The sequence below is a fragment of the Hypomesus nipponensis genome, chromosome 2 (assembly GCF_054491055.1).
Source record: "Hypomesus nipponensis isolate SF chromosome 2, ASM5449105v1, whole genome shotgun sequence".
NCBI lineage: Eukaryota > Metazoa > Chordata > Actinopteri > Osmeriformes > Osmeridae > Hypomesus > Hypomesus nipponensis.
In genome coordinates, this window is record NC_140362.1 from 1,948,357 (window position 1) to 1,968,597 (window position 20,241).

The window sequence follows — 20,241 nt, forward strand, 5'->3', positions numbered from 1 at the left end:
ACACACACACACAGACACTTCCAGAGCTCCACCATGATGTCCGTTTTTCCATAATGGGGAGAGGACACGAGGGGGGGGGGGGGGGGTCGGCAGGTACATTGATGTAGCTCCTGGATCCTTGAAGGGGTTCAAGCTTATTTACGCCACGGGACTGGAAGAAGTAGCCTATATATGATATCATATATACAGTATGTGTTATGTATAGTAGGTATATATTTCCCACTCTTATCACTGGAAGCTGTCCTCAGTGACGTTTTATCATAATAATAATATCATAGTGTTCTATCACAGTTTTATTAATTCTAGATTAGGGCCTGTGGAAGCGTTTCTTTTGATTCAGGTTTGGATGTGTTTTTCGAGGGTGTGTCAACACAAACTCGTGGTTTTGCAATTAATTCCGTTTACTTTTTATCTTTCGCTACTCATGATTTTTACCCTCTGATTTAGATGCTGTATGTGGGTCTGGTGCAGTTGCGCATTCGGACTAGACCGTCACGTCTTGACCCCTTGTCGTCTCTGGATCACTGTTCCTTTAAAAACTAACCGCTGCCTGTCCCACGGTGTCCCTATCCACTCCGCTCAAGATCTCCGGTTACGTATCACCGTCAACAGTTGCCTACGTCAAAGTTCTCTATTTTATGAATCCAAGTTAGACTGCGTAGGGATTTAGGCCACGGTGCGTTTTCACCATTCAGCGGGGACGTTTCGGCTGCCACACAGTAAACTAACATCAAGATGTTGAATGAAGTTTCTGCTTGCCTTAAGTGAGGGCTGAAAGGGAGCAGTTTTGAACCGTGAGCTATCTGATCCGACTTTCTAACCAGACTGCATCCTGTTGTGAGCAGAGCGGGACAAGCTCACCGAGGAATACGCTTCTCGTGACTTTTCCAATAGCGTCTATTCAAAGGAGTCTCCGGGACCGTTGAAACACCGGGACAAACTGTTCTTCAACTTGTTCAGGATCCACGTTGGAAGCACCCGTGACGGTGCTCTAGGCTGTAGACCGTAAACTTTTACTTTAGGACTGACAGATGGACCTTTGGAGTTTAATCTTTCGAGTTTGGGTGCTATGAATAACTTTTCTTTTTAATCAGCTAACGGAATTTGCCGCTCCTTGAGTTTTTCGTTAGTTTTTAAGTATTTAAAAACTTCAGCCTCTGTTTTAATATTTTGTGTAAAATAAGATTTTTTTTGGTTAGTTAGGCTACTCGACTACGACACTTCAAAATGGATAAATACGACGATTTGGGTCTTGAGGCGAGTAAATTCATTGAAGACCTGAACATGTACGAGGCGTCTCGAGACGGGCTGTTCAGAATGAGGAGAGACGCGGGGAACAACCCGGACTTTGAAGAAACCAGAAAAGTCTTCGCCACCAAAATGACTAAAATCCACATGCAGAAGCAGCAAGAGGAAATGGCGAAAAACAGCTTGGCCGTGAGAATGAATGGGGGTCACCACAGAGTTACCGACCACACGTTTTACACCAAAGACAGGCCGCCTATCAATAGCTACCGACTGGCGGGTGAAGCAGCGGCCAAACCTCCGATTCTCTCTGGCCCCATGCCGGGTGCCGGTAGCCAGTACGGACCTTACGACGGTCAGAAACATCACTCAGGACTCCAGCACGAAGTTGCAACCGGCAGAGCATACAACTACGATAACAAGGAGCGTTTGGAGCCGCATTCTTACCAACAACACGCCACGACTGTCCTCGGCTCTGGAAACATAACCCACGCCGTCCCCACACACGGGGGTCATGGCCCCGCCAGCCCCTCGGGTGCCTGGGGTTCCTCCCAGGTTAACCAGCCCCCTCAGGGAGCCTCTTCTGGGGGCAGCCAGCCTCCACCGCCCCAGCGTCACTCTCCTTCCTCCTCCTTCTCCAGTACCCTCCCAGCTCCCTGCTCCCCTGGGCCCCTCCAGAAGCCCCCTGCTGGAGCTGGGGCCGGGGCTGTGAGAGGCTGGGCTGGGGAGTCCTCCATGACAGGGAGACCAGACCTGATTCCCTCGCTGCCTCTGAGTTCCTTCACTGGGGGAGCTGAGCTGTACCTGCCCCAGCCTCAGCCCCAGCCTGCCCCCATCACACCCCCGCCTCTTGCCTCCTACTCCCCTCCCTCCACTGCCCCCAGACCCTCCACCCAGACAGACCTCCGTTACAATGGTCACCCCCAGAACCCTGGTCCTCTCTCAACAGCCCCGGCCCAAGTCGCAGCCTCTTCCCCGGCCTCACCTCCTCCTCCCTCCCAGTCGGCCCAACCCAGAGCCCGGGCTCTAGCTCCAGGTGCAGTCTCCACCAACTTCAGCCAGGGTCGGGGTCCTAGCCAGGCCAGTCAGACTAGCCCTGGGGGGCCAACCGCCCCTGGTCCAGAGTACCCACAGCCCTCCCCTGGACAGGTGGTCTGCAGTGCCCAGGCCCAGGTCCAAGTCCCACCACAGGCCCAGCCCCAGGCTCAGGCCCAGGTCCAGGTCCAGGTCCAGGTCCAGCCACATGCCCAGGCCCAGGCCCCCAGGGCTGTCAGGCTGCCCTGCCAGACTCTCCACGTGCAGCCGGAGCAGGGCTCGTCAGCAGCAGAGCTCCAGCTGGAGGCTCTCACCCAGCGGCTTGAGAAGGAGATGGACGCCCAGCCCACGGCAGAGCACTTTGGTGAGAAGTCCCTTATTCTGTCCAGCAGAACTATCTACTCGTTATACTGCTACTACATACTCTGCCTGTCTGCCTACCTGTGTGCCTGCCTGCCTACCTGTCTGCCTACCTGTGTGCCTGCCTACCTACCTGTCTGCCTACCTGTGTGCCTGCCTGCCTACCTGTCTGCCTACCTGTGTGCCTGCCTGCCTGCCTGCCTGCCTGCCTGCCTGCCTGCCTGCCTGCCTGCCTGCCTGCCTGCCTGCCTGCCTGCCTGCCTGCCTGCCTACCTGTCTGTCTGTCTGTCTGCCTGCCTGCCTGCCTGCCTGCCTGCCTGCCTGCCTGCCTGCCTGCCTGCCTGCCTGTCTGTCTGTCTGTCTGTCTGTCTGCCTGCTGCCTGTCTCTCTGTCTGTATGTATGTATCTGTCTGTCTGTCAAGTGTACCCAGTGGTAATAATAATTCTATTAAAGCCTGTTGGGCGGGTTGCCAGGTTGGGAAGGTTGTGTCCTTATCCCCCTTCAGCTGTCAGGGCTGGGAGGATCACAGTGGAGTCCACATCAATAACCACAGTCATTAGTAACAGGATCTAGGCTCTATCATCCTGTCTGGCTGCAACACTCTCTCTCTCTAATCTCTCACTCCCCGCTTCTTCTTTCTTCTTTCTACAACATTGTCTCCTCCCCACCTCTCCTCACACTTCAGGATGCATACACCTCAGTGTGTGTGTGTGTGTGTGTGAGTGTGTGTGTGTGTGTGTGTGTGTGTGTGTGTGCACACCTTGTCATTCACACATACTATTCTTGTTCAGGGACATTAGTGGTCAAGTGAGTTGATATATATACAAGTGAGGAAATATTTTACTATTTTTAAACATTCAAGTGGGTCAAGTCAGGAAGATACTGTGCAACATAAAGGTCTGCTTCAGGAAGCAAAAAAGACATAAGATGAAATGGATACGTGTGACTAACCAACAAAGCTGGAGAGAGAGGAGAAAGAGGTAGGTGAGGGAGATAGATGGAGGAAGGGATGGATTGATAGAGAGGGAAGGAGGGAAAGAAGGAGAAGGAGGGAGGGGGCTTTTTTTTCCATCAGCAGCATTTTCATGAAGGACCTCAGGTCCTGCTTCGTGGGAAGGCTCACAGGAAATGTGTAACACACAGGAAGTGGTTGTGGGCATCTGTCTCAACTGTGCACTTCTGAAGGAGCCCTGAGGGTAGAGACCTCTGGAGGAGACCTGAGGGTAGAGACCTCTGAAGGAGCCCTGAGGGTAGAGACCTCTGGAGGAGACCTGAGAGTAGAGACCTCTGGAGGAGCCCTGAGGGTAGAGACCTCTGAAGGAGCCCTGAGGGCAGAGACCTCTGGAGGAGACCTGAGAGTAGAGACCTCTGAAGTAGCCCTGAGAGTAGAGACCTCTCTAGGAGACCTGAGAGTTGAGACCTCTGTAGGAGACCTGAGGGTAGAGACCTCTGGAGGAGACCTGAGGGTAGAGACCTCTGTAGGAGACCTGAGGGTAGAGACCTCTGAAGGAGCCCTGAGGGTAGAGACCTCTGGAGGAGCCCTGAGGGTAGAGACCTCTGAAGGAGCCCTGAGGGTAGAGACCTCTCTAGGAGACCTGAGAGTTGAGACCTCTGTAGGAGACCTGAGGGTAGAGACCTCTGGAGGAGCCCTGAGGGTAGAGACCTCTGAAGGAGCCCTGAGAGTAGAGACCTCTGGAGGAGACCTGAGGGTAGAGATGGGTACACCATATATGATGAAGGAGGAAGAGTAGGATGAGGACAAGACAGGATAGAAAAGAGAGAGAGAGAACAACATAAGAGAGAGAGGTATACACATAATACCCAAATATCGTATTATGACAGTTGGAACTGAGAGACGAAAGAAAGAGAGCGAGAGAGTTAGTGAGGTGTGTGTGTGTGTGACAGAGAGTAGGAGAGTGAGAATAAAAGGGATAGAGAGAGACAGAGAACCAGAACCAATAGGATCTAATAAGAGTTGTGGACAGTGCTTCACATGCTCTGTCAGAATACTGGTCCTTAAGGCACTTCTGGATCATCAGCCTTCAGCGTTAATGACACGGGGGCTTCTCACAGAAGTCCTAGTCCAGGAGGGAGCTTTGAACATGTGACCTTTTAGTTCAGAGTCAAATACTCTAACCACTGAGCTACTGCATCTCATGGCAGAGAGGGGAGAGAGAGGGGGTAGAGGGAGAGAGAGAAAGGGGAGAAAGGGAGAGAGACAGAGAGGGGGAGATGGAGAATGGGGGAGAAAGAGAGGGGGAGATGGAGAGAGAGGATGGGAGGATCAACTGATGCATGCTGCGTCCTGATTGGCTGAGCTACAGCTGGAGCTTCTGGGAAAATGAGTCTGGTGCCAAATGTGTTCACCAGGGGAATGGAGAGGAATGTCTGGAGTTGCAGCCTAAGGAGTGTGTGTGAGTGAGTGAGTGTGTCTGGTTAAGGGACACCCTTCCTGTAGCTGGATGAATGATTAGACTAGCAGAGAGATTTACGGATTTAGAGGAGAGTTTATGGAAGCACTAGAATCTGGCTGGAAGTGTGTGTGCGTGTGTGTGTCTATACTGTATGAGTTGCTGAGTTTTTACTCCTTTTCAGTGGTTCATGAACGTGTGAGTGTGTGTGTGTGTGTGTGGTGGGGGGGGATGGTGGAGGGTTCACTAGTCCAGAGAAAGCCTTTCACACACACACACACACTGCATGTGCTCTGTCAGGGCTGTGGATGGGCCGTCACAGTGGGAGACAATAGGAGCTGAGATGATGTCATCTGTCAGTAGGCGGAAAGGATGAATGAATCCATCATCAAAACAGTCTACAAACACTTTTCTCTGCTGTGTGTGTGTGTGCGTAGGTGTGTGTGTGTGTGTGAGCCATGAGTGTGTAACTCCTGTGGGATGTGACATTCTATAGATATTACATACATTTATTCCAGGGTGGCAGTCACACTGTGTGTATGTGTGTGCGTGTGTGGGTAGTCACACTGTCTTCTGGAGAACGCTAGCAGGCGTTAGGGTTAGCGTTTGCATGTGTGAGAGAGGGAGAGAGAGCAGAAGGCAGATTTGCAGGAGGCAGACAGGTCTCACCTGGTCTACTCAGGTCTTACCTGGTCTGTTCTGGTCTCACCTGGTCTGGTCTCACCTGGTCTGGTCTCACCTGGTCTGGTCTTTTAGCACACAAACAAGTCATATGTACACTCCTTCAGATGGTGATGGAGATAGAGGTCAAGAAGAACAGTATCTCTCTAGCTCTTTCCTCCCTTAGCTTCACATTGGCCTGCTGTTGGGGTGTCTCCCCGACTCTGAACACATGCTTTCTCTGGACAGGAGACTTGAGAGAGGAAGGCTGTGTGTGTGTGTGTGTGTGTGTGTGTGTGTGTGTGTGTATGAATGTTTAGTAGGAGCTAATGACAGTGTTCAACTGACAGAGTCGTCAGTGCCTGTGCCAAGCCTAACAAGCAAACCTGAACTGGTTTCCTCTTTCACTGACACAACTTCCTCCTCATTCAACTCTCTCATGTCTGCTCCACTTGATGTCTCTATTGTTGCTGTATGACACTGCTGTGCATGTGTAACCGTGTGTGTGTAACCATGGGTGTGTGTGTGTTGCAGGGAGCTGTGTGAAGTGTGAGCAGCCTGTGTATGGAGCGAGCCAGGCCTGCCAAGCCATGGGAAGCCTCTACCATGACTACTGCTTCACCTGCAGCGCCTGCAGTAAGCCACACACACACACACACACAGCCCATACACACACACACACTCATACACACAAAGCCCATACACACACACATACACACACAGCCCACACACACACACACACACACAAAACACATACACACATACACATACACCCATACACACACAGCCCATACACACACACATATACACACATACACACAGCCCATACATACACACACAAAACACACACATACAAACAACACAAACACACAACCCATACACACACACACACAAAAGAGGAGAGGGGAGAGAGGAGGAGAGAGAAGGGAGGAAAGGAAGAAAGAAATGAGGAAGACATAGGGAACAGAAAGGAGGAAGACAGAGAGAACAGGAAGGAGGAAGACAGAGAGAACAGGAAGGAGGAAGACAGAGAGAACAGGAAGGAGGAAGACAGAGAGAACAGGAAGGAGGAAGACAGAGAGAACAGGAAGGAGGAAGACAGAGAGAACAGGAAGGAGGAAGACAGAGAGAACAGAAAGGAGGAAGACAGAGAGAACAGGAAGGAGGAAGACAGAGAGAACAGGAAGGAGGAAGACAGAGAGAACAGGAAGGAGGAAGACAGAGAGAACAGAAAGGAGGAAGAGAGAACAGGAAGGAGGAAGACAGAGAGAACAGGAAGGAGGAAGACAGAGAGAACAGGAAGGAGGAAGACAGAGAGAACAGGAAGGAGGAAGACAGAGAGAACAGGAAGGAGGAAGACAGAGAGAACAGAAAGGAGGAAGACAGAGAGAACAGGAAGGAGGAAGACAGAGAGAACAGGAAGGAGGAAGACAGAGAGAACAGGAAGGAGGAAGAGAGAACAGGAAGGGAGAGGGAACCAAAAGGAACGCACAGACGAGAGAGTCTCAGGCATACTGCATACTTCCATGAGAGGGGAACACATCGCCCCAGCCAGCCCAAGGGGAGAGTGTCCTGGCTGGGCAGGAATGCAGGCGTGTGGGGGTCCGCTGGAGGTTGAGCTCCAGAAAGAGACAGGCTGCTGTTATGATAGCTGGGCCCAGCGGAGAGAGGGCAGCACAGGGCAGCAGGGTGTGGGGCAGGCTGGACACTGGCTAACCTACCACCCACTGTCAAGTCACACACACACACACACACACACACACACACACACACCCTGTCTGCTAGCTGGTTAGGCAGCAGCCCCCTCCTCTGTCATGCTTCTTGGGTTGCATAACAGAATCTTTATGACCCAAGGAAAATGTGTGTGGCTCTTACCCTGTTTCTGTGTGTGTGTGTGTGTGTGTGTGTGTGTGTGAGGTCATTGAAGACGTGGAGGCTGAGCAAGCTCCTCCCTGGTGTGAGGGCGGAGGTGGTTCAGGGGCTCAGTTGACCATGTTAGAGAGAGCGTGGGCATAGCAGTCCAACAGGGTGGGGTGGAGGGGTAGCTAAGAGCTATCTTAGCATATTTAGCCTAGCATATTAGCAAGGAGATTAGCAGGGGGGGGGGGGGGGTATACCTGTCAAATGCTGTCTTATGTTACATAGGGATTGCAATGAATAGTCTTTAAAAATGTGCAACAGTGGAAACACTGTCACACACACTCACACACACACACAGAGTCACAGTTGTCTAGCTTTCCTAGTGCCTTGCCAAATGCCATGAAACTCGATTTGGCTGAATGTAATCAGGTTGAAAGTGTAGAAGGTGAGGGGGGGGGGGGGGGGGGGGTTGTGTGACTGGGGGTTGCCGTGGGAACAGACAGCTGATTGTTGTGGACCAGTCCGGAGACAAAACTGTGGCTGTGCTCGGGCCTGCCCACATTCCACCAGCCCCTGCAGCCAGCCAACCAGCTGCCTCTGGGGACAATCAGCAGGCAGCTGATTGGCTAAGATGCGAGCGCTGTGCGAACTGGCTGTAAAGTTTGAATCCTGGCACTTGTAGATAATAGTTTGTTTGTTTCAGATTGATCAGCTCACCACCCAAAATCACTAACAGAATGAGATCTCTGTGGCTGAAAGGGAGTGAAGAGACTGTTCTGTTGGCAGATATACCAGTTAGCTCAAGCCGTTTTCTACCAGAAGGGTTTGGAAAATGACCACGACAAACTAAATGGAATTTCACAAATGTTCTTATTGGGGAAAAAGGTTTGTGTGTGCCAGTCTTTGGACTTGGAGTATATTTTGCTAATAGACTGATTCATGAAGTCTCCCACTTCATAAAGAACACATGTTAATGTGTGCAAACATATATCACCAGGGAATCCAAAGAATGTTTGGATTAAAGATGGCCCCTGTGCTTCTCTCCTCCAGGTATTTAGTCTCTTCCTGAGGGGGGAATACGCACCATTCCTTCTAGCTCATTCCTTACCTTCACCTCAGAGTTATGACTTTAATTAAACTCTTTCCACAAGGCTCACTAGTCCTCTCTCATCTCCTCTCTCTATCTCTCTCCCACCCTCTCTCTCTCATGTCCTCCCCTCTCTTTCTCGGTCTCTCTCTCATCTCCCCCCCCTCTCTCTCTCTGTCTCTCTCCCTCTGTCTTTGAACTTCTTGATCTGCAGTCAATTGCTCTAACCACTGAGCTTCACCAGTCCCTAATGTGACAAGGTTTGGCCTTGAAGAAATTCATAGTCGTGGGTTTCCACATTGTACGGTACTTTGGATCCAAGTTATTATTGTTATTATGATTATTCCATGTGATGGGTGAGTCTGCTGTGCAGAGCTGGGGAGCAACAGCTGTGTCTGCCTGTCATGGTCTGCCTCAGGTGGGGGGGGGGGGGGGGTAGCATGCTTCATAGAGCTTCTAAACATTGTTGCCAGGGGAGATGGTAAGTCTCTGGTATGTTGACAATGATCGTGCTCTCTGAGGGGGCCTAGTGGGGGGAGGAGGGGAGGGGGAGTTATTCAAACCCCCCCCTTCCCCCCTCCCCCCCCTTGTGGGCTCAGGTCACACATGTAGGGTCGGTAGGACTCTACACACACACACGCACACACAGAACCTCCCTTACACACACACACACACACACACATACTGAACAGAATAATACACCCCCTTTTGTCCTCTCCCCCCTCTGTGTGGAATGTTCCCTCTTCCTGTGGACCTGTAGGAGGGCTTTGTACACACTAGGCAGATGTAGCACTAGGTCTAGGGTTAGACCTAGATGCAGAACCAGTACTGGACTGGACTAGCACTCAGCCTAGACCAGGGGTGGGGAACGTCCGGCCCGCCATGGCACTGCAGGAACCATATTATTAGGTGCATTATTCGTTGGCAGCAGCACTATTTTACTATGTGGAAGAGGACCGTGGAGGCGCGTAGCGTTGCGTACCAATGTACCAAAAGTTGGTTGTTGGTTTGGGCTAAGCCCCGAATGTTTACAACATACAACAACTCGCCTGATTAACACTCAGATCGATAAGCAGTCTCAAAAATGGTAGCAATATAAAAAATAATATGATCCCTTTCCGTAATCATGAAATTTTGTACCCCCCGTCAAAGCAGGCTGCATCCGTGCCAGCTAACATCTCAAAGAGAAGCCATTCTGGCCATTACATTAGGGGTGAGTTCATTAGATGTTTGACCAAATATAGCAGGCACATGTTTAAGTTGATAATTCTGTCCGGCCCCCGAATGATTTTATAAATATCCAAATGGCCCTCGGCAGCTGAAAGGTTCCCCACCCCTGATCTAGCCCGTAACCCTAGGACTGAACTGGACCCTAGACCTTGCAGAACCAAGACTTACATTGGTACCAGACTCCTCAGAGATCCTCTCGCTATGGTTGCCGTGGTGACGGCGCCGGCGTCCCGTGGTTGCCATGGTGGCGTGGCTAACGCCTGGTCTCTGTCCCCAGGTCGCCGGCTCAGAGGGAAGGCCTTCTACTACGTGGGAGGAAACGTGTTCTGTGAGGAGGACTTCCTGGTGAGTACACACACACACACACACTCACACACACTCACCAGTACACACACACACACACACTCACACACACTCACCAGTACACACACAAGTGTAGTCAACATGGTTTTCTATTCAACCCACCAAACGCTTGTTCTCTGTGTTTGAGGCACCTCCTGACATGGATGTGGGGGGTATTTGGGGGTGGGGGTAACTGGACTGTGGGGTGGTTGGGGGGACCTGGGGGGTAACTGGACCTGGGGGGTAACTGGACTGTGGGGTGGTTGGGGGGACCTGGGGGGTAACTGGACCTGGGGGGTAACTGGACTGTGGGGTGGTTGGGGGGACCTGGGGGGTAACTGGACCTGGGGGGTAACTGGACCTGGGGGGTAACTGGACTGTGGGGTGGTTGGGGGGACCTGGGGGGTAACTGGACTGTGGGGTGGTTGGGGGGACCTGGGGGGTAACTGGACCTGGGGGGTAACTGGACTGTGGGGTGGTTGGGGGGACCTGGGGGGTAACTGGACTGTGGGGTGGTTGGGGGGACCTGGGGGGTAACTGGACCTGGGGGGTAACTGGACTGTGGGGTGGTTGGGGGGACCTGGGGGGTAACTGGACCTGGGGGGTAACTGGACTGTGGGGTGGTTGGGGGGACCTGGGGGGTAACTGGACCTGGGGGGTAACTGGACCTGGGGGGTAACTGGACTGTGGGGTGGTTGGGGGGACCTGGGGGGTAACTGGACCTGGGGAGACTTGAGCCATCTTGAGAGGAGGCCCACTCACCTCACCTCACCCCAAGGAGTCTCCTCTATAGTGCACGTGAAGGAGTCTCCTCTATAGTGCACAGGGCCGGCCCAAGGCATAAGTGAACTAAGCGGCTGCTTAGGGCCCCTGTGGCTACCAGAGGGCCCTCAAGAACAAATAAAATTACAGTTTAATGTTTTATGTAAAAATATATATATTCTTTTATCTGCAACAATAAGCGACGCCGAGGGGCCCCCAAATCAATTTAGCTAAAGGCCCCATAAAGGCTTGGGCCGGCCCCTATAGTGTATGTGAAGGAGTCTCCCCTATAGTGCATGTGAAGGGGTCACCTCTATAGTGCATGTGAAGGGGTCTCCCCTATAGTGTATGTGAAGGAGTCTCCCCTATAGTGTATGTGAAGGGGTCACCTCTATAGTGCATGTGAAGGGGTCTCCCCTATAGTGTATGTGAAGGAGTCTCCTCTATAGTGCATGTGAAGGGGTCTCCCCTATAGTGCATGTGAAGGAGTCTCCCCTATAGTGCATGTGAAGGAGTCTCCCCTATAGTGCATGTGAAGGAGTCTCCCCTATAGTGTATGTGAAGGGGTCACCCCTATAGTGCATGTGAAGGAGTCTCCCCTATAGTGCATGTGAAGGGGTCTCCCCTATAGTGCATGTGAAGGAGTCTCCCCTATAGTGCATGTGAAGGAGTCTCCCCTATAGTGCATGTGAAGGAGTCTCCCCTATAGTGTATGTGAAGGAGTCTCCCCTATAGTGCATGTGAAGGAGTCTCCCCTATAGTGCATGTGAAGGAGTCTCCCCTATAGTGCATGTGAAGGGGTCACCTCTATAGTGTATGTGAAGGGGTCTCCCCTATAGTGCATGTGAAGGAGTCTCCCCTATAGTGCATGTGAAGGAGTCTCCCCTATAGTGCATGTGAAGGAGTCTCCCCTATAGTGCATGTGAAGGGGTCTCCCCTATAGTGCATGTGAAGGGGTCACCCCTATAGTGCATGTGAAGGGGTCACCTCTATAGTGCATGTGAAGGAGTCTCCCCTATAGTGTATGTGAAGGGGTCACCTCTATAGTGCATGTGAAGGGGTCACCTCTATAGTGCATGTGAAGGAGTCTCCCCTATAGTGCATGTGAAGGAGTCTCCTCTATAGTGCATGTGAAGGAGTCTCCTCTATAGTGCATGTGAAGGAGTCTCCCCTATAGTGCATGTGAAGGGGTCACCTCTATAGTGCATGTGAAGGAGTCTCCCCTATAGTGCATGTGAAGGGGTCACCTCTATAGTGCATGTGAAGGGGCTAGCTCTATAGTGCATGTGAAGGGGTCACCTCTATAGTGTATGTGAAGGGGTCACCTCTATAGTGTATGTGAAGGAGTCTCCCCTATAGTGCATGTGAAGGAGTCTCCCCTATAGTGCATGTGAAGGAGTCTCCCCTATAGTGCATGTGAAGGGGTCACCTCTATAGTGCATGTGAAGGAGTCTCCCCTATAGTGCATGTGAAGGGGTCACCTCTATAGTGCATGTGAAGGGGTCACCTCTATAGTGCATGTGAAGGGGTCTCCCCTATAGTGCATGTGAAGGAGTCTCCCCTATAGTGCATGTGAAGGAGTCTCCCCTATAGTGCATGTGAAGGGGTCACCTCTATAGTGCATGTGAAGGGGTCACCTCTATAGTGTATGTGAAGGAGTCTCCCCTATAGTGCATGTGAAGGAGTCTCCCCTATAGTGCATGTGAAGGAGTCTCCCCTATAGTGCATGTGAAGGAGTCTCCCCTATAGTGCATGTGAAGGAGTCTCCCCTATAGTGCATGTGAAGGAGTCTCCCCTATAGTGCATGTGAAGGAGTCTCCCCTATAGTGCATGTGAAGGGGTCACCCCTATAGTGCATGTGAAGGAGTCTCCCCTATAGTGCATGTGAAGGGGTCACCTCTATAGTGCATGTGAAGGAGTTGCTTGGTCTCTTGTTATTGTTGATGCTGGTGTTTCCATCCCTTCCTCTGTTCTGTTGATCTGTGGTTTGACAACACCAACTAGAGCGGTTACAATTTCTGGGGAAATTGTAGGGTGTGCTTGCTTACTTGCGTTGGTTGCAGGGGTCCGTATTTAAATAACATTTCTGTATATTTTATATTAAAATGCATAGCCTACTTATTATTTATAAAGATTACATAGATTTAAAAGCATATTTTTTTCTGCTCATTTACAACTCAAAATACTAAGAGTGAAGAGCAGAATTAAATAGTTGTCTACTCATTTCCCCTGCAAGAGGGAATGGTGATCAGCAACCTTATAGTTGAATCAAAACTAATACATTTGGCAGACCGGTGTAAAAATTGGCCTAATCTCTATGACTTAAACGTCATTGTAAGTTTTTCCCTTCTCGTAATATTTTCAGGCATTTAGCCTACTCATATTGCATTCATTCAATAATAAAGAACCCCCTTTGAAGCTTATTTTAACAACGAGGTTACCAGCAGCTATCTCAGAAGGAATCGTGATTCAAATAGTACCATTTGCTAACTGAAAATATGCCCCCAAAAACGTAAATAAGCTTGGCATTTATTTTGGGGAAAATCACTCATTCATAAAAATGTCAGTGGTAGCGATCATTGTCAGTAAAAAGGCAAAATGCAATATAGCCCTGCTGTGTGGAGAAGCTGCCCTGGTAAATTGTAGGCTACAACTAGGCCTACTACTACAATAGACTGTCTTGGTAGCAATTGCGTTGGTTGAATTCGATTTAACGTTACTTCCGTTGAACGTTCTAGGCTGAAATGAATTATTTTCATGAACAGATTGAAGTTTAGGCTGTGGCAATGAAGTTCAGGTTAGTAGTCACTAGTCAGATAGTTTCACCTATTGAAAGACTTTTGATTTAAGTAATGGTAGTGCCGAACATGTGCCGTTTGACTTCCTACGTAGGCTACTGTACTGTAACAACTGTGGCGATGTTTTTTTTTAGCTACTGTACTAGACTAGGCTACAGTACAGCGTTGCAGTGAGCTACACTGGTTTGAAACCACAGGTAATGATCATTTCACCAACAAATCGTTAACTTGTAATCTAATGTCATAATAAATCCTACAACGAAAATGTAATTGTGAGGAATGTTTATTTTAACGATTGAAAACAGATGCATCATAGACCGCAGTAAGATGTGTTGCCCGGACAACAGAGGCTAATGTAATGATGCTAATGCTTCAGTGAAATAGTAGACTACTGTTTCCGAAAGTAGATATAACTACTTCCTTATATCAGCTTATATTGTTTTTCATATCACAAAGTAAAATTAGTAAATAGTTATCACCCTGTCCTATTTGCTCGTGGCGTTTCTGCAGCTCCCTTGCAGTAAAGCAGTTAGCCTAGCTATCTCCCAGAAGTTAACAAGCTGCTAAACTAATGTTCTGCTAGAGGTAGTTACGCGATATTTCGTGACGTTAGTGACGTCAGTAGCGTCAGTGACTGTGGCTAGCAAGTTAGCCACCGTTAGCTTCACTTTTGCCACAAAAAGCAATTAAAACCTAAACCGTGCAACGGTATGTAACAGGCGTGGTCTTGCAAGTTCCGTCAGAGGTATACAGGTAACCGTCCACTCCCACCGGGAGTCGAACTCACCACCTCTGACTTTCCCAAGCGCCACCACTACCAACTACACCAACGAAAAGCTAGCAATTTGCTGACGCGGGTGGCCTTTTACATACTTGAGGAGTGAGTTTCAACACACACCAGCTACAGGTACATAAATCCCAATAGAACCAACGCAATCTCGACCAAGACGAACCTTTTGACATCGACGTTGTCTATGTTGTCCAAGGCTCGCCAAAGGCAAGCACACCCCAATAAACCAAATGAGCGCATTATAGGTGTGACAGTCTGTGATCTGTCTCTGTCCCAGCTGAGTGTAAACAATCTCTCTCTCTCTCTCTCTCTCTCTCTCTCTCTCTCTGTCTCTCTCTCTGTCTCTGTCTCTCTCTCTGTCTCTCTCTCTGTCTCTCTCTCTCTGTCTCTCTCTCTCTGTCTCTCTCTCTCCCTCTCTGTCTCTCTCTCCCTCTCTGTCTCACTCTGTCTCTCTCTCTCTGTCTCTCTCTCTCTGTGTTTGTGTGTGTCTCTCTCTCTCTCTGTGTTTGTGTGTGTGTCTCTGTCTCTCTCTCTCTCTCTCTTAGTACTCAGGCTTCCAGCAGTCAGCTGACAAGTGCAATGCCTGTGGACACCTGATCATGGATATGGTGAGTGTGTGTGTGTGTGTGTGTGCCAGTGTGTGTTTGCCTGGCTGTTTTCACATAGTGATGTCCTTGGGGTTCATCTGTGTGTGTGTGTGCCTGTGTGTGTGTGTGTGCCTGTGTGTGTGTGTGTTGCAGATCCTCCAGGCTCTGGGGAAGTCCTACCACCCAGGCTGTTTCCGCTGTGTGGTCTGCAACGACAGCCTGGATGGAGTTCCCTTCACTGTGGACACAGAGAACAACATCTACTGTGTGAAGGACTACCATCGGTCGGTCTGCCTGGACCACAGCCTGCCCACCAGCCTGCCCTGGGGGCTTGACTGTCTCTGTCTCTCTCTCTATGTACCTGTCTCTCTCTATAAATGTGTCTAACTGTCTCCTCTTTGTGTGTGTGTTCCTGTGTGTGTTCCTGTGTGTGTGCGTGTGTTCCTGTGTGTGTGTGTGTGTTCCTGTGTGTGTGTTCCTGTGTGTGTGTGTGTGGAGGGGGACTCTGAAACTCAGTAGACTACTTTCACTACTTTTTCGGGATGGAGGGAAACATGTGACTGTGGACTTGGTGTGTTTTTTCCTCTCCTGAAGCTACACACACACACACACACATACGCATACACACACATTCCGCCTGCTTTGGAAAGAGCTGTAGAAGTAGCAGGTTTAATGAGTGAAGAGGTGAACGAAGAGAGCAGAGATGACTCATGCAGATCAACAGTCTGCTGTGTGGTCCCCTGTAGACCAGCCAGCAGCACCAGCGCTGCTTCCTCTCTGGGTTATATGTGGAATAGACATCCATCTTGTGTGTTCATTCATCATGTTCCTCTTCCTGTCTGCCTTAGGGTCCTGGCTCCTAAATGTGCTGCCTGTAACCAGCCCATCCTCCCCTCTGAGGTACCACCCTCTCTCTCTCTCCCTCCTTCTCTCTCACTCTGTCACTCTCTCTCTGTCTCCATCTGTCACTTTGACTCTCTCTGTCTCCCTCTCTTTCTCCCCCTCTCCATCTCTCTCTGTTTCTCTCTAACTCTGTCTCTCCCTCCATCTCTTTCCCCCTCTCTCCCTCCCTCTCACTCTGTCTCCATCTCTCCCCTCTCCCTCTCTACATCTTTAAAGTAGGGGAGTGGGGTGGGAAAGGGGGGTAGGTGACAGCATCCTTGGTTCCCTCTTTCCCTCCCTCCCTCCACTTCCCTGTTTCTTTCCTCCCTCCCTCTCACTCCTTCTGTCCCTCCCTCCCTCCCTCTCTCTCTCCCTCCCACAAAACAAAGTCCCAAATTAGAGTTGACCCTACTGGAATGCCCCACCACCCTCCCTGCAGGGAGAGACTTCAGAGAGGGTTAGGGTTAGTTAGTCCACCTGCGTGGGATCGTTAGGGCAGAGCCTTGGAGAGACTCCCAGAGCAGCCAGGGCAGTCTCACGTCACAGCACCAGGAATGTGCACCTGGGACATTCAAACACTCGCAAACCTAGAGCAGTTTGAAATGAATGGATACAGCTCAGAGGCTGAGCATCTGACTGCAGATCAGGAGGTTGCAGGTTCAAATCCCCTTGTATGTTCTCTGAGAAAAGGGTCTGATCAAAATACATAAAAAAAGATTATTAAAAAAACACGATTTCTAAAATGGACCAAACAGGTTCTTCTTCCCTTCCTGTTGTCTCCACGAGATTGGCTGCTGGCTAGTTTGACCTGTGGTCATGGTCAAGGTGACCTGTGGTCATGGTCAAGGTGACCTGTGTGGTTCCTCAGGGGGAGTTTACGGTGTCTGTGCCTGTGTGTCTTCAGGGTTCAGACGAGACCATTAGGGTGGTCTCCATGGACAGAGACTACCATGTGGACTGCTACCACTGCAAGGTGAGACACACTAAAGACCTCCGCTTTGTGGCAACACAAAGTTAGTATATGTATGAGCAATATGGCATTGCATGCTGAGGAGGTATTTATAGACACACACACACGCACGCACGCGCACACGCACGCACACACACACACACACACACACACTCACACACACTCACACACACACACACACACACACACGCACACACATCTCCAGTGTTGTGTCCCTATGGTGCCTAATGACAGTCTAGATGGTATAATTACTTGGTGCGGAGCTTAGCAAGACCCATACCACCTCTTTACTGTCTGATTATTTTACTTATCAACGTCCCCCCCCCCCACACACACACACACACACATGCCACACACACAGACACCTGCCACACACACTTCACAGATTGATTGACAGCTGGAGTTCTTCAGGCACAAAGAGCAGCGAGTCGTGAGGAGGAGAGGGGCTTTCAGAGCGCTTTCTAGCTCTGCTCAGTTTAACAATACCGTCTCTGAGCCTGTGTGTGCGTGCGTGTGTGTTCCTGTCACACTTGCAGATCGGTTCAAAGTGACAGTGAAGGAATCTCCTCATGTTTGTTTCCCTGTAATTTAAGAAATACATTTTTTTATGGGTATTTTTTTGTCTCTTTTTTACAGTTCCTAAAAATATGTTTTGAAACTTAAATGCATGCAACTATGCAAGCACTAATTCAACTACAAATACCCTCCCCCCTGTGTCTCCATCCCTGTTTACTTCTAAACCTATCTATATCTCTCCACTTACTAGAGTACATTTGATAATAAAATAAATAAATAATAATACGTAATTGGGAGATGGTTAAAGAGCTCAGTGGTCACATGTTTGACGGCGGGTGAAGAGATCAGATCTCTCGCTGTTCGTAACTTCGGATGAAAAGCTTTCGTTAAATGAATACATCAGCATCTTATTTATAGAATCCTTCTTGTTTCTCCAGGATTGTCAGAAGGAGCTGAACGATGAGGAGGGTCACCGCTGCTACCCTCTGGATGGTATCCTCCTCTGTCACTCCTGCCATCTGAAACACATCGAGCCCGGCTGCTCCTCGCCCACCGCCGCCTCCTACCAGCACCGCGCCTAGGCTACCGCGCCCCCATGTGGTGATTTACTGAACAACCACAATTGCCAAACTGCATTTTTAAATCTCCCAAGAAATTAACTGGAGAGATTATGACTGAAGTTACTGAGCTAACGTTTCAATATAGGAGTTATCTCTTGTGTTTTGATGGGATTTGCCTGTACAGCCTTCAGTTAGGACGTGTTTATGGCAAGAAAGTCATATAGCTCATATGTATTGAGTGATTTATGCCGAAACTTTGATTTTAATAGTGAATCGATGAATCGCCAAAGTATGTGGATTGTCAGTTGAACTTTTACACTGAGAAGCTGCCTCCGTTTTATTTCTGTGTAAATATAAATTGTGTTGCAGGCTGTGTAAATATATTGATATAATTTCCAATTGTGTGTATAAATATCCTAAAAGGCTTTAACAGTTGTGTTAGCATATAGACATACTGCAAGTACCCCCGCTTTTTACGCGATGTATCGCATTGCATTTAAAGGAGATTATCATTTAAATTAATTAGAAAAAGTCGATACTGCCATGAGTCTGAGTCGAACCCTCTATATTCACTATGTTTCGCTTTGCATTTAATGTGTCAGCATAGTATTATAGCGTATTATAGTGTTTCTTCAGTCAACCATTTCAAAATACAGCAGGTTTGTAAATCTGTATTTTTTCTTGTGCGATTTCTTGAAGCGGTGGCTGGTTCAGGGCCTCATGGACCACGACGTTGATAGGAAAATTGGCCAAAACCTGGTCCTGGACATATTACTTGTTAGTTTGTGTAAACCACATAACTCTAAAAACGTAAATATTGGACCTCCATCCTCAAAATATATTTATGGCTTGTTCCTTGTATGAGAAAATGTATTAGTCGCCCATGTAACCTTACTATTGGACATTTCTGTCTTGCAAAATGCGTCAATGAATTTTTCAAAAAATAAATATATTATAATAGCCTATATATATATATTTTTTTTTCGTGCTACTTATCGTTACGTAGCGTTAAAAAAAAATCTCCACACATTTACATAAAGATTCTTGATAACGAAAAATTCGAGCCAGCCAGGAGTCGAACCTAGAATCTTCTGATCCGTAGTCAGACGCGTTATCCATTGCGCCACTGGCCCGTCTGTCGACCTGAAATCATGATAGGATTATAAAGTTGCCCAATCGAGTACCTTTTGACGAAATATTACTTTCATTTATCAACGGCCGTAGGTAGGTTATGTACAGAATATAAATCAAATCCATCTTTACATTTTAGACATGTCCTACTATGTGGTTGAGAATGATAACACTGGGTAACTAATGTTGAGTGTCTGAAATTTTGAATACGATAACCAGACCCATAGAGAGTCTATGGCTCTGACGATAACTATTGGGTGGATACTCCAATCTCATCATCCAATCATGACACTAACTGTCCAATGTGGGATCAGAATGATACAATCGCGGCGTTTCAATCCATTGTGCGATAGAGTCGGTAAGACGTTGAAGTCGGTTTCCTGTGTTATCCTGTCAGTACTGGAGCTTTACAAACAGCATTTAAGTAAGTGAACATTGGTTAAAATGTTTGCATAGATTGTACTACATCTGTCACGCAGTCATGTTGTTGTCCAGTGTCATGTTACGTGTTATGCCATAACTTATGGCAAATTCAGTCAGTGAAGCTAATGTTAGCCATCGCTAACGCTTGTTTCGAATATTTTCGACTATGATGGGAGACTACGGTGGCCCACGGGTGCACAACACGACAACATTAGCGAAGCAAACAGAAGTTGAAAACATAGACTAACAACATTAACACACAACACAACAACATTAACAAATACGAAACATTTATAAAACCACTGTATTTCTAAAAACAATCAACAACTTGCAACACCACAACATTAAGTGAAAACACAATAGCATTGGTTCACACCACCAACATCAGCCGAGAACACGGCAGCATCAGCGAGAACACGGCAGCATTAGCTGAGAACACCGCAGCATTAGCTCAAAACACAACAACATTTGCAGAAACGCTAAAATTGCCACTGAATTGTACCCTCTCCAGTTACATTAATAAATGCATTGCAGGTCAATATAAGGTGTGCCCCTTAATTTTCTGCTTGCGCTCCAAAACATTTCAGTCAG

General features: G+C 48.8%; 1 protein-coding gene and 1 non-coding gene across 3 annotated transcripts; one reads left to right on the plus strand and one right to left on the minus strand.

Annotated features, from left to right (window-relative positions):
* Positions 1-476: 476 nt before the first annotated feature.
* Positions 477-19,063, plus strand: limd1a (LIM domains containing 1a). 2 transcript variants are annotated; one of them, XM_084702237.1, is made up of 9 exons: positions 477-2,644; positions 6,247-6,348; positions 10,167-10,234; positions 15,127-15,189; positions 15,322-15,452; positions 16,017-16,068; positions 16,955-17,023; positions 17,974-18,136; positions 18,796-19,063. In XM_084702237.1, exons 1-8 carry the CDS (start codon positions 1,228-1,230, stop codon positions 18,115-18,117), a joined length of 2,046 nt encoding a protein of 681 aa, XP_084558363.1. In that variant the 5' UTR covers positions 477-1,227; the 3' UTR covers positions 18,118-18,136; positions 18,796-19,063. The 2 variants fall into 2 exon arrangements, with proteins under 2 accessions (XP_084558363.1, XP_084558362.1); XM_084702236.1 differs by having other exon boundaries at positions 479-2,644; positions 17,974-19,063.
* Positions 19,064-19,156: 93 nt separating this feature from the next.
* Positions 19,157-19,229, minus strand: trnar-acg (transfer RNA arginine (anticodon ACG)). Its single transcript has one exon. It is a non-coding gene; the product is annotated as a tRNA-Arg (tRNA).
* Between the last annotated feature and the right edge of the window lie 1,012 nt (positions 19,230-20,241).

Bases quoted from the DNA above. Each gene is read 5' to 3' on its own strand.
- limd1a (XM_084702237.1), top strand. From the start codon at position 1,228: ATGGATAAATACGACGATTTGGGTCTTGAGGCGAGTAAATTCATTGAA. The intron at 10,235-15,126 runs GTGAGTACACAC...TCTCTCTCTTAG, and splicing joins TCTGTGAGGAGGACTTCCTG to TACTCAGGCTTCCAGCAGTC. The intron at 17,024-17,973 runs GTGAGACACACT...TTGTTTCTCCAG, and splicing joins TGGACTGCTACCACTGCAAG to GATTGTCAGAAGGAGCTGAA.